This window comes from Coptis chinensis, chromosome 3, assembly GCF_015680905.1.
Source record: "Coptis chinensis isolate HL-2020 chromosome 3, ASM1568090v1, whole genome shotgun sequence".
NCBI classification, from domain to species: Eukaryota; Viridiplantae; Streptophyta; class Magnoliopsida; order Ranunculales; family Ranunculaceae; genus Coptis; species Coptis chinensis.
This window is the reverse complement of record NC_141458.1, coordinates 28145988-28160121: the sequence shown is the minus strand read 5'-3', so window position 1 is coordinate 28160121 and position 14134 is coordinate 28145988. Positions and strand designations below refer to the sequence as shown.

Below are 14134 nucleotides of genomic sequence, written 5' to 3'. Positions count from 1 at the left end.
TTAACTAAAACTTTTCGTTGTCGCCTGTGATACTCCTCTTGATAAAGCAACATAGAGCTGACCGTGCGAGAAAACATGATCGGACAAATAGACCCCAACATTTGGAATGGTTTGACCCTGTGATTTGTTTATTGTCAGAGCAAAACTTAGCTTAATAGGAAATTGTTTCCTAGTCATTTCAAATGGCAACTTTGCATCCTGAGAGGGGCACAGTGGAATGCGAGACAAGAAAATTCGATCACCAATGGAATTTCCAGTGACAATTTCTGCATCAATTACATGTGTGTCAAATCCTCTGCATATTAGTCTTGTTCCATTACATAGGCCATTTTTAGGATTCAAATTTCGCGTCAGTATAATGGGAGCCCCCAACTTTAGCTTCAATTTGTGAGGAGGTATACCACTCGGACAGATTGAATTCAAGTATTCTTGCTGGTATAGACCACGAGAGTCATTCTGAACTGAATCAAAAGAGTAATATGTGACTTCTTCACCGGGAAATAGGTCAATTATTTCATCATTCAACAGTTCGACAGTATCATTCTTAGGAGTTACTATCACCCTACTGATCATGTAGTCTTTGTTACCAGCATTTCTATCTAATCCTGGAAAGATTTCATTTATAAGCTTAAGACGTGAATGCTTATTCTCCCACGGAATGACAATATCTTTGGGCAGTTCAATGATGTCAGCATCACAAATAATTGGTTGAATCCCATTGCCGATGGCCATGAGTAACTCTGCAAAGGCTCGGTCATTTTTAGCACGCATATTTTCCTGTAGACGTAACACACGAACTTGCTCCCAAAGTGGAGAACTTGTTATGCATGCATCAATAGTCTGTTCCCTTGTACCACGAGGAACAACTGGCAACACTTGACGAAAATCTCCACCCATTACAAAAACTTTCCCTCCAAATGGTAAATCACTGTCTGTAATATCTCTTTAAGTTTTCTCTAACGCTTCAAACGCATAACGATGTGCCATCGTAGCCTCATCCCATATCAGTATGCTTGCCTGCCGTAACAAACTGCCTAAATTGCCAGCTTTGCTTATTTTGCAAGTGGAAGTGGATGTAATTGGAATTGGGATTTTGAACCTAGAGTGGGTTGTACGACCTCCAGGCATCATGATAGCAGCAATTCCCGAGGTAGCTGTTGCAATAGCAATCTATCCGTTGCTACGGAGTCTTGCTAAAATTGACTTATATAAGTATGTTTTACCTGTTCTGCCAGGGCCATCAACAAAGTATAGACCACCATTCTTCTGCTGAACAGAACTAAGAATCTGGTCAAAAGCAATCTTTTGTTCTAGGTTAAGCTGACTTATAGAAGAAAGATCTTCTGAAGTAACGGGAATAGAAAGTTCCTCTGTGACCAAACTTGATATATCATCTTGGTCAACCTGATCAGAACGCATCTGGGGCAAATCATAATCTGAAATTGACTATCCATATTGTTCCAATAACAACTTAAGCTCGCTTAGCAAACGATTTGTCACATAGGTTGTGTTAAAACTCCCTAACGAACATCACTGTCTCTTTCTAGCAGCCCCAATTCCTCAGCAGCTTCTTTGAATGTAGGGTATAAATTAGATCCAACAGTGCGCAAATGTTTATATGATGTTGGGCCTTTGACATGGTTCAGCAGCATCCTCAAGTAAAATCTTTCACCTTCCATAGGAGAAACTGCAAATAGCCTTCCAATGACACGATTTTGGCCAGCTCTTGGTTGCCAATGCTTAGTTGACTTATCCCACACATAATGCTCAGGAATTTCATGATAAAGATATTGTCTAGCAGCAACGTCCACGCTATTCAGACGGAAAAAATCGGTTAACATCGTGCAAGAGTTCCTATCATCAGCCAAAACATCCTCAATCAGCTGGTTACCTTGATAGATTATTTCATGCATATTTTCCATGTGGACTTGCAAAGAATATACTGACGGGTATATTTGACTTAGTGTAAATTCAAAGATTCTCCAAAGGGCTTCTTGCGGGCAAATCCAACGGCCATCTACAAACTGCTTTATTTCATCTTGTTTATCTCTATTTGTCGGCATAACTTCCATCGCTACTCGGTCTGACCCCTTGTAAATATACTTGTACAAATACTTGACGCTTTTAATACTCGAGCATATTTCGACATTGATATGGCAGTTGTACTTTTTCAATAACCATGAATTATAAGGAACAACCCAACGATTATCTACACGATAATGCCGACCATGATTCTTAACAATAGCAAAAGCGTTGTTGTCCCGCCTCATATATGTAGAATAAGAATCACTGCCTTGATTAGTTGCTGGAATGAATTGTTTTGGGAAATTTTTTGAACACTTTCGATCTCTCATGTAGACACAATTAGGATTAACATTACTGCACGGACCATGCATCATGTGTTTAACAATAATCTCATATAGTTTTGCCTCAATAGGCGGATCTGGAATTTCTGCTCTAACAATCTTATCGTAAGCATCTGTAGTAGTTAACTTGTCAGCCTCATCAAGGATTAGAAGGATGTGTGCATGCGGCAACCTTCTTTTTTGGAATTCGACTACATGAACATGTGCTACCACTTTTCCAAGGATTCCTTTAACGAACAGATCATTTTTCAACTCTTCCAGTTTGGCACGGAAAATCCTGACTATCAAATCTGGTCTATCATTTGGAACCTGACCTTCTAACAACTCAGCTTCGATCTCTGACCACGATGGATTGCATGTCATTGTGATAAACAAATCTGGTCTCCTGTACTTTTGAACCAATGCCATAGTATCATGATATCGACGATGCATGTCACGGGGACAGCCCACAAAAGTGGCAGACAAAATTGTTTTGTGACCGACATTGCCTTCAATTTAAAATAAAAAATGAATTTAAGGTTTTCCATTTGACTAAATTTTAATAAGTTTTTAAATTCAAAGTGTACCTGAATGAAGTTCCCCCGAACTTAAAGAGTCTTGCAATCCTTGATAAAGTTCAGCCCTTATTTCTTGCTGGTGATCACGTATCCACCTCAATCTTAAAGTTGATATTTTAACATAGTTACCGACTATGTATTGTTGTAGAAGACGACCACTACGGAGCAAAAGAGAAAGATCATCTGGGCGAATCTAATAAGGGAATTAGAAATTAGTGGCATCTAATTAGGTCAAAAAATATGTATATATAACATAATATTATAAAATGTTAGTAAGAGGCTTACTTGTAGCAAGTAACAATAAAATTGTTGACATGTAAGTCGGGCCCTATTGGAACGAAACATATGTAAATTCCATCCTGGATTGCCATGAGGGAGTAGAAGAGGGTACTGAAGTGGATCATAATAGCTTGCAGTGTCTGGCACATTTTCAAATTCACCATAAATCCTTTGGGCTATGATGTCGCATTCATTAAGGTTACTTGGATCTTCACTACCAACTAAAATCGCAGCTACTTGAGAAGACGTAGGAATACTATATTGATGATTTCCGGTTGGGCTATCTTTAATAACCAGCCGAACATTTGGTGATGCTAATCGTTGCGACACTGTCCGGAAAATTTGGACGTATGGATTCTCTTTTTAAAACGTTATGGATGATAGCCAATACCCGTCGGTCTAGTACTCCATTTTCAGCCATCCGATAATCAAGTTAAGTGATCATGTCATATATATACATTTGTAGAAATCTGGTGCGTGTCCCGGACTTGGTAATAGGCCACCAATACGGTGATAAATAGCACCCCGAGCTTTATATGTGTAAATTCCTTCCCTACCATCAGCGAGCGCATTATCAATGTCAACGCCCATAGAAGTGAAGGAAAAAACATGGTTGTACACACGTATGTTTTTCCTAAATTCAACGCCGATTGTTGATTGAGATGCATATAAATTAATCAAATCAGTTGGCGCTACCATAGGAGGTAAATTAATTGTCCCATTCGAGCAACATAAACTGGGTGGTTCAAGATTGAATAATTTTGCTCGACATTTAGAACAATTCCGAGGTGGTGGCAAATGATGTGTTGCTACAGTAGAAGAGTCATCATAGCCTCGAGCGCAGTTATGATTACGCCTTCTTCTAGTCACAAAGCATGTTTGTCGACTATTCTTAACGCTACCTGAGGCAACATACTTTCGATAGTTAATATACGCATTACATAAACCAAATAACTTAATGCAAGTAAATGGCTTATATAGATATTCTTAATTTAAGTAGTGAAGCCAACCTTGCACAGCGACAGAAGGTTCTCTTAAACATGCATTGTCGCCTCCAATTCGATCAACATCTATTACAGCATAAGCATTTCTTAATGAATTAGTTGTAACCATGTCTCCATATTCGTGGTCAACATCTGTTTATACAAATAAAAATAAAGTTATACGCGATATGTGAAGGAAAAAATATTGAGTAATTATCAACGCAACCATAAGTTTAGATGTATAACCTACGAAAGGCTCGCCGTCACTGTCACTAATGTTATTAATGCCATTCCGATCTGGATTGATGGTATTGATATCATATTCGTCAGGAATTTCATCAGCATGGATTCCTAGAACTTAACAAAGTTACATTTTATTTTGTAAGTACCACGGTATAAATGGAATAAATATTTTATCAAGATATAATGGAATTGAAATTGCAGCGGAGTAGTTGGTAGAAGGGGGTTTAGCATTACCGTCATTGCTTGCACTTGCGGCTGCAGTTGACGTTGCATTGATAACGCTGGAACCATCGCTTCCCAAGTTCTGAGCATATTGTCGCATATGAGTCAACCTTCTTCGCTGTGTAGTACGATCCACACAGAGTAATTGATCGGAAATATTTCTAGGTTGAGGTCGCAGGCGAGTTACCCTCTGAGTAATGCACCTGTTGGAGCGTAATGATACATTATAATTACTGCTTGCACTACCTGATCTATTTGGTGCTGCTTCAATAAATTTTGAAACTTCGTTTACCAAGTTGCGAGCGTAACGCCTTATATGAGTTAAACGACTTCGTTGCGTAGGTCGACCATCACAAACCAACTGGTTTGCCATATTTCCTGTTTGGTGTTGTACCTGAGTAACCATCTGAGGCATTAAATTGTTGGAGTGCAATGATTCCTCAGTGGGAATCAAGCGAGGAGCTGCCCACGCTATACGCATGCGGTCTCTTTGAGCAGTTATTGCTTCATTTCTTTGTCGTCGCATTCGTTGGTAATAATTTCTTCGTAAACGATTTCTTCTCTCGGCTACTTGTGTTGAATCCATATTAACTCGCCTCTCTCGTTCCCTAATCCGCCGATTTCGTTGTTGTTGTCGTTGAGCACTATCATAACTTTGGAGATCTAAATTCGAATTACTTCCATTCAAATCCATATGCTAATGCTAAACAAACGGCAATACAAAGTAGAATGATTCAAATTTCACCGTGTATCTATTTTGCTAATGTTTAAAAGTGGAATACGATTAGAAATACTTGTGTACCTGAAATTGCGTTGAAAACAAACTTCAAAGATTTGGTGACCCAAACATATGAGTTCAGTTGTTTCTCGTTGAAAACAATCTCGCTCTGATTATCCACAGGACAGTGTATGACACTAACGCTGGCAATAAAAATCCCTCTGGTAAAGGGCAACAAAAATTTCATTCACATTACCATCTTAAAGCAAATTTCCCAGTTGTTAACATAAAATAGTCATATGAAAATAATATAGCATATCCAACTAATAAATAAGTATATAAATAATTAATGTCTCATAATGCATTTGATTAAAAAGAATAAAGTCAGACTGTAACCAGTATGTAGAGTGGTTAAGGTGAACATGTTAGCTTTAGCTATTCATCATTTTTTTGTGTGCAATCTGTATGTGATGTAGTGATACAATTTAATAACATGCCAATTTTAAGGTGCTACATAGTCAATAAAGCAAAATGCCTAAACAATATTGTTGCCAAAACTATTATTGAAAAATCCTTTTAAGCTATTGACTGAAATATTGTTAATGGCAAGTCAAAAAAAAAAAAATCAATCTTCAAACAAAACCCAATATGCAAAGCAGCTAAGTTTGATATGATAGTTCATCAATTTGAAGCCACAAAATACAATTTATCAACGCCCACACTCTATTTTTTTTTTAGGAACAAAAAAAACTATGGTCATATAACACGTTACATAGTTCATTGTAACATAATAAACATTTTATTGTACCTGATTAATGCACTATGATCATATACAATTTTTTTTGCCACAATATACTATAACGTTTTTTGTACCACCTTTGTATTGCTAGGTACCAAAATTCTGTTCAGTAAATTTGGGCAAACGAACCGAAAATTACCTGAAGACCACAGAGGTCAGTAGTTAGTTTAAAAAACAGTAAAAAAAATGTTAAAACAACAAATGCCAGGGATTGAGTCAAGTAATTTTCTGTTTCAATTTACCTATCTAAATGGTTTTCAAAGTTGATGAATTAAATTTGGGTAGTTCAAATCGACGTCAAACTGTATTGAAATGGTGATAAAAAGCGAACCAAAACTGCAAAAATGAATTCATTACAATTTAAATAACAAAAGAGCTAGGGAAAAAAAAAATAGTAGATACCTGGAGTGTTTGACGATTACAAATAAACATTGTATAGCATCAAAGTTTTTTTTTTTTTTTTGTTCTGCATAAAGCAGTTTAACGATTTTCTTATCAAACACTTATTACGAATGCTGTGCTGAAGTGAGGTAGAGGCAAGTATTTAAAGAGGAAAGAAAATAATGGTGGGGATATTAGAAAAACTTTAAATGTAAAGCAGGTTTGTTGTTTAGTAATGGTGGGGATGAAAATAGTATGCTGAATGAGGTGTTTCAAATTTGGGGAGGTTAGATTAAACATTCTTTCCACAAGAGAAGTTATAGCCACAGAGTTATGCATTTAAACGGGGTCCCACGAGAAGGCTTTTAGAAAATTAAAGCAGACAATTTATCGGAACAAACAAATAGACTAAATAGGAAAAGCAGTGGGACTCAAACTCATGTCTAATTTGCCTTTGCTTTCTTCGGATCGTTAAACCCCGTGGAGTGGAGCCAAGCATAAAAAGAGGCGTACATTTGATGATAACTTTAGAAATACATAAAAACCCTCTGTATATGCACTTAAATTTTACTAAAGCACAGGCTAGAAATGGAAAGCAAAAAATAAATTACAATGTTGTCCCTTTTGTTCGCCAATGGATTTTTTTTGGTATTTGTTACTGCCGGACCCCAATTTGTGTTGGGCGGACTCCAAAAAAAAACGATTATTACAAGTGTGTCATTGGTTTCAAAAAATCCAAAAAAAAACAATTATTACAAGTATGCCATTGATTCCCAAAAAATTGAATTCGAAATCCCAAACTTAAATGACCCGGCTAGGTTGTTTGGACTAAGTCCCAAACGACTTAGCCACACCGTTTGGGATTTTGTTCAAACGACCCGGCCAGGTCGTTTGGACTAAGTCCCAAACGACTTGGCCACACCGTTTGGGACTTAGTCCAAACGACCCAGCCACACCGGTCAAGAGCCCAAAAAACAGAATTTTGAATTTTTGTTCAAAGTTCAAATCCCAAACGACATGGCCACACCGTCTGGACTGAGTCCAAAACGATGTGCCCAAGTCGTTTGGGATTTGGACTTATAAAAAAAATGGCCACATCGTTTGGACTTAGAAAAATCCCCAATGATATGGCCACACCGTTTGGACTAAGTCTTCAACGATATGATCACATCGTTTGGACTTAGTTCAAAACGATGTGGCCATGTCGTTTGAAATTTGAACTTTGAAAAAAAATTCAAAGTTCTGTTTTTTAGGCTCTTGACCGGTGTGGCCGGGTCGTTTGGACTAAGTCCCAAACGGTGTGGCCAAGTCGTTTGGGATTTCGAATTCAATTTTTTGGAGACCAATGACATACTTGTAATAATTATTTTTTTTTTAGATTTTTTGAAACCAATAGCATACTTGTAATAATTGTTTTTTTTGTGGGAGTCCACCCAACACAAATTGGGGTCCGGCAGTAATAGAACCCTTTTTTTTTTCTCAACATTTAGTAAGAGCAGCACACGGGTCTAAAAAGGCTGATTACTTTTAATGTGCCAGGTTATTTATAGCATAGTACAAAATATCCCGATATATCCCGATATTTGGGGATATATATCCATATTTCAGAAAAAGATATATAAATATCACGATATGCTCAGAGATATATACGACTGTAAATATCAGTGATATTTTAACGATATTTGTAATATTTACGATATTTGGGGATATTTTGCGATATTTGGAGATATTTTGTATATATAATAATTTTATTTAATATTTACCATTATATTTCAAATAAATATAAATAATGTATCATAATATATCAAAAAATATCCACAATATCCACAATATTTGTCAATATTTTGGATATATCCACGATATTTGCATGTGAAACAATACCAAATAACCCTAAAGAGGGGGATATATCCACGATACATATCCAAAAATTGAATATCGATAAATACCCATATCCTGATATTTTGTACTATGATTTATAGTAGTAGTGATTGTCTCTTGACCCGGACTCTATTTCCAAACAACAACCACGATCACACGCACAGACTTGACCCCAGGCTTAGCTTAAGACTTAGCCTCAATCACTTTACAAAAGCAATGGAGTGGCTTAGCCTTCAAAACAATTTGTTCACAATATGAGTCTCTTTACATTTTTCAGATGTTACAATAATTGTGCATAATTCTGCCTCACCATCCCTAGCAGTGAGAACTCTCCCGAACCATTTTTGACTCCATACGTCGAAGCAATAGAATTGGTGTAGAGTCTCGATTTGATACATCACCTTCTTGGTCAAGCAGATCTTGACAATGTCCACCACTTGAGAATAGGCACACCATTTCTCATCTTTTGGTTAAAGTTAGGAGGTCGGGAGTGAGTTCAGCAGCCATTTCAAAATTTGTGATGGGAAGGAAGAGTTTGATTGAATTGTAGGATTGGGTAAGAAAAATCGGTTTATGGGTTTTGTATTTATAGAGGAAGTGTAGAGGACTGTGTGAGAAAAATGGGTGAATTGGATTTTGTATTTATAGTGGCGGAAGTGTGTTCAAAATTTCAAAATATTTAGGGAAATTGTGCGGGATATTGAGAGCCAAATGGTGTGAAAACTAATTTGGAGCAATTTGAATTTCAATATGTGTGCTTCTATTGGTTTCTAGAATTATAGAATGAAGTTTGGAACTCACACATACTCATGTTGATATTGTTGAAATTGGATAGAAATTGGGATACGTTACGGTTGGTTGTACTATAACAAGTCAGAATTAATTGAATGTGTTGTATTTCTTTTTTTGTATCACTTGATTTGGTACTTGTATCACGTGTTGTATACAGCACTTAGTAGTAAGTTAAATTAAGTACGTATGTAAAATTTTATCTGAAAAATGAATTAAAATATATATTTTTGTAGATTTGTTATACTCGTCATAAAAATCATCTCCATAAATTTTCAATTTATTTGGAAATTTATCCTAAGCAAAAATTATTGCAAAAACTCACATTTTATTTATCATAAAACTAGGTTTAAAACCCTGAATCTAGAATTAATTAGCCTAAAAGACATTGAATTTGGCAATTACGGCTAAAGCCCACCCGGTTATTTTAGTTATGATTTAAAGGGGTCCGATACATTAAGTTGCAGGATAAGGTCATTGACCCAACTACCTCATCTTTTTTAGTTTTTTAAATGTCTGTTTTAACCCTTCTTCTATTCTATCATGATGGTAGCTAGTAGTTCCTCTCGATAGATCCGAAAGTAGAAAAAAATAGAAGATAGAGAGAAGACGAAGGAAGAAGTAGACGGAGACCATTGTCTGATCATGGAAAAGTTCTCACTCATTCCATTTCGAGAATAAAATCCTTCTCCTCCACTCACTTCATCTCTTCCCCAAATTAATTCATTAATCGATAATGCTTTCTCCACCACTCACTCTTGTGTTTCTTGTGTGTATCAAAATTACAGAGGGTGGAAGTTAACGTTATCCAATTTACTTTGCATTTTATCAAATTGACATTGAAGTGTATTTGCATTCAATTGAGCTTTGTATTTGAATTTGTTTGAGATCGATCACTTTAAAGATGTAAATGTTAGAATACTCAAGTGTGAATCGAATTCATGCTGTTGAATGAGTGTTGCAGTTGAATCTGAGTTGGGTGTGGAAGTATTACTTTTGTGTTTTGGAAAGTTAAGCAAAGGAAGATGCTTTTTAGGTGTGCAATGTTAGACATCCACTGAGGTGGTGCATTTACAAAGCGCACCATATAATTAATTTATAATCGATCTGCATGAAGTACTTAAATATCAATGAGTTATATAGAGTATGCATGAGTAGATGAATTATACCATGTTCCTTGATATCCATAATCGTTAGCTTGACTGACTTTGTTGTTTAAACCTTTTCAGTTATGAAAGCTATGTCTAAACGTTAATTGTTAATATATATAGAGCCAAATAAACATGTGAACTATGCAATAAATGAAATCTATGGTGACAAGTCATTTGCTCTTGTCTTCCAAGTTCAAGTGTTATCGGTTATTTACTAGTAGATCAACTTAATTCAGTGAGTGTCTGCAACTGTATAAGATTTCACGGAATGACATGCATTGCAACTTACGCTTGTGAATTCATTAGATCATTATATATATATTAGTTCTTTTGAATTTTGGTAAGTGCAGTCATAGTTGTGTTTTCTCATTTGAGAATAAGCAGTTCATATTGATGTTACAAGTTAATATGGATGTAACCACAAAATAATTTAATCATTAACATCAATGTTTAGAATTCAAGCTAATATGTGTGGGTTGACAAAGGATCTATAAGCTCAAAATGGAAGAGCACTCATTAAGTAAGCAATAATACTGCACACTAACACAGAAAAAATGACACAGTGCTGTGGCATGTTGACTTGTGTCCACCTAGATGAAAATAAGAGATAAAAACTTATTTTCCCTTTCTAAAAACACTTATTCTCTTTCCATTCATAACAAATCCTCCATTCTACTAATTTTTCATGGTGTATCTTTGATGTTGCAATGATATTTCTCGGTGCAACATTGATGTTGCAGTGGTATTTTTTCAGTGCAACATTAATATTGCAGTGGTTTTTATGGTGCAACATTGATGTTGCAGTCAGTGCAACAGTTGGTTTTATGGTACAACATTGATATTGCAATGATATTTTTCGATGCAATATTGATGTTGCAGTGGTTTTCATGGTGCAATATTGATGTTGCAGTCAGTGCAACATGTATATTGAGTACGTGGTGTTTTTTCAAGGTGCAACATTGATGTTGCAGTCAATGCAGTGCAACATGTATGTTGCAGTGGTGGTTGTTCATGGTGCAACATTGATGTTGTAGTGATATTTCTATGTGCAACATTGATGTTGCAGTGGTGTTTTTTCATGGTACAACATTGATGTTGGAGTGCCATGTCATTGTATTGGTTGACCATGTTATTTTTTCTGTGTTAGTGTAGAATTATTGTTAAGTGAGAGGGTGATGGTTGAAATCCATCTAGATCCGGCGAGTTATTAGTACTAGTTTTAGTCATAAAAGAAATATAGTTAAACGGTAGTGTTCGTATGTCATATAATCGAAATTTATAGTAGTTTTATAAAGAAATTAATGTTATTACTTCTAAATAATAGGATCTAGGATAGTTATCATTTCGATTGCTTCTATGTTGTTTTTGTTGGTTAGGAAGTCAAATGAGTTTGACGTTGTGTATTTGCAATATCAAGTGTACTTGACATTGCAAATTGATTAAGAATTGTGACGTTTTATGCACACAAGTTAGGATAGGTCCAATAAATTGGAATAATAGAGATGATAAGTAGATAGCTTAATTATGATTAGTGGCAGTTTGGTTTTGAGTGTGTATATGACTTATTGTGATTGTCAATTATACTTCTTGACCATAGATGATACAAGTTTTACATTCAACACCAATTGATAATTGAAGTATGAGACTTTCTTGGATGAACACTAACTTGGTAGCAATGTCAAGTGCATTTGACATTGCAATATTCATGTTGCAGTGGGATATCCAATTTTGGGGGAAATTTCTCTTGACATTATAACATTCATGTTGCAATGGGATATATAGTTTTGGGAGAAATTTCGCTAGAGAAATCTAACGAATTGTTGAAGACAAAATTATTGGAAGAAATTTCACCAAAATTTCGAAACAAAGTTCACAAGTTTTCGAAACAATACAAGCCGGGTTTCATATATTTGATGTTTGTATTAAAGGGCAAACTGGTAATATAACTAAAAAGTCAACCGGGTGGGTTTTATTCATAAATAACAAACAGGGTGTCTTTTCTCTATAATTATTTTGGAACTGTGGGTTTTAGGCCCACTCTCTGTTTATTTATTTATTTTCTTGAAACACTTTGAAAATAAAAGCCCAAAAAAAAAAAAAAAAAAAAAACCCCAAATCACATTTCTCGGAAGACAAAAGCGAAACAGCCCTCTAAGTTTCCATTTATTAATAAAAAAAGAGGACAAATTCATTTCTAAGAAAACCAAAAAAAAAAAAAAATGATCCGTTTCTTCGTCTTGCATGCCTCGATCTGTTTTTTCAAGCTAAGAGAACATTCAATGTTATGTTGATATAATGGGAATGAGTTCTTTTGTTTAGAGGTAACACATTGGTTTACTAATATGTGGCCATCCTTGAAGAAAACCGTGTGTTGTTGACCCATGCCATGGAAGTTGATTTCGAATCAGGTCTTTAATTACACCAAATTATGATTCCGAAAGATAAAAGAGATGTCGTTATCCTTAATTTTTAGGTTTTAATTATTATGAATATGTGTTGTGATGGATTTTTAAAAATTGGCAGTTAAATCGAAAATAAGGTGAAATATGTTTACAAATTCTCGACAAGCATAGAAAAAAAAGATTGCATCTCTCTAAGTCCCTCGCTTATCTTCCAAACTTCAAGAGAAAATGTATAAGTCGATACTCATAGCATTGAGTTACGAGTACTGTGTCTATTGCTATGGAATTTACCGAAACAGGTCTTACTACACTAAAGTCATGAAAGACTTGCGTGCCAAATTACAAGGACAACAAGTTAGCATCATGCCCTTTCATTTATAGTTTTAATAAGCTATTGTTGACTCTATTGTTTTAATTAGGATTGGATTAAGTCACACAATCACAAAACACAAGTGAGACAACTTCGATCGGTACAAATATTATTTCATATTGCAGCAAGGTATGATTCTTATGTAGGAAACTTATTTCAAAAATATACTTATTGTTAAGTAAACAAGAAAATCAAATTGATATAACAAATATATCATGAACAAACCTTTAGTTCAACTAATGAACTTAATTTACCAATTATTAAATCCGAGCCTAGTGAAGATTCACTATGTCCTTAAGACAGCTTTTCCCCCTCACGGTGCTTGAAGGTTGATGGGAAACTGTCTCCAAAGATAGAACATATTTTCTTCTATAGAAAACCAGCACTTCAATTCTATAGACTCAGCGAACACAACATAGTATTTGATTAAGAACAGAGGGAGAAGAGAAAGATCAGAACTCTGTGTGATTTGGTGTATCTTTCTCTCCAAATTCATCCACTATTTATAGGTGAGTGATGCCTCTTCAAAACAACACAATGACTCTTGGGAAAAAGGAAGCAATTCTTTGAAAAGTCACATATTTCGAAGTGACATACTATTTCGGCATAAAGCACTGTTTCGAACCAGTGCCTATTTTGAAAGGTCACACCTTTTCGGCATGATACACTGTTTTGTACCAGTGCACCATTTCGAAAAGGTTTTTCTCACATTACGTATTGTTTCAAGAGAAACCCATTTCATCTCAAGTGGGGTAACTTGGGAGACAAATAACTCATTCATATCTCAATGGATTTGTACAAATCTATTTTTCTAACAATCCCCCACATGAATGAAGATTTGGCTTCTTCTAGCATAAACATCGGATTTCTGTTCTTTTACAAATGAAAAGATATCGCATCAGGTCAAGTAGCATGGGAGGCCTTGAACTTGTCTTAGTGAAAGATGATCGGATTTAATTGGACGATCAGTAGACTTCAATTAATATCCTTGAACTG

General features: G+C 35.5%; 2 protein-coding genes across 2 annotated transcripts; both read right to left on the bottom strand.

The window, feature by feature from the left end:
- LOC147508976 (uncharacterized) lies at positions 1-897 on the bottom strand. Its single transcript, XM_086597686.1, has one exon. It carries the CDS (start codon positions 895-897, stop codon positions 1-3), a length of 897 nt encoding a protein of 298 aa, XP_086453812.1.
- Positions 898-945: 48 nt separating this feature from the next.
- On the bottom strand, positions 946-3793 carry LOC147508975 (uncharacterized). Its single transcript, XM_086597685.1, has 6 exons — positions 3661-3793; positions 3209-3531; positions 2933-3116; positions 1530-2854; positions 1224-1419; positions 946-1154 (listed from the first exon to the last, which is right to left on the bottom strand). The coding sequence occupies exons 1-6, from the start codon at positions 3791-3793 to the stop codon at positions 946-948; spliced, it is 2370 nt and encodes a 789-aa protein (XP_086453811.1).
- Positions 3794-14134: the final 10341 nt, after the last annotated feature.

Coding starts and splice junctions, on each gene's coding strand:
- LOC147508975 (XM_086597685.1), bottom strand. CDS start 3,793: ATGGGCGTTGACATTGATAATGCGCTCGCTGATGGTAGGGAAGGAATT. Junction 3,117..3,208: donor TTTATTGTTACTTGCTACAA/GTAAGCCTCTTA, acceptor TTCCCTTATTAG/ATTCGCCCAGATGATCTTTC. Junction 1,420..1,529: donor TGCTAGAAAGAGACAGTGAT/GTTCGTTAGGGA, acceptor GATTTGCCCCAG/ATGCGTTCTGATCAGGTTGA.
- LOC147508976 (XM_086597686.1), bottom strand. CDS start 897: ATGGGTGGAGATTTTCGTCAAGTGTTGCCAGTTGTTCCTCGTGGTACA.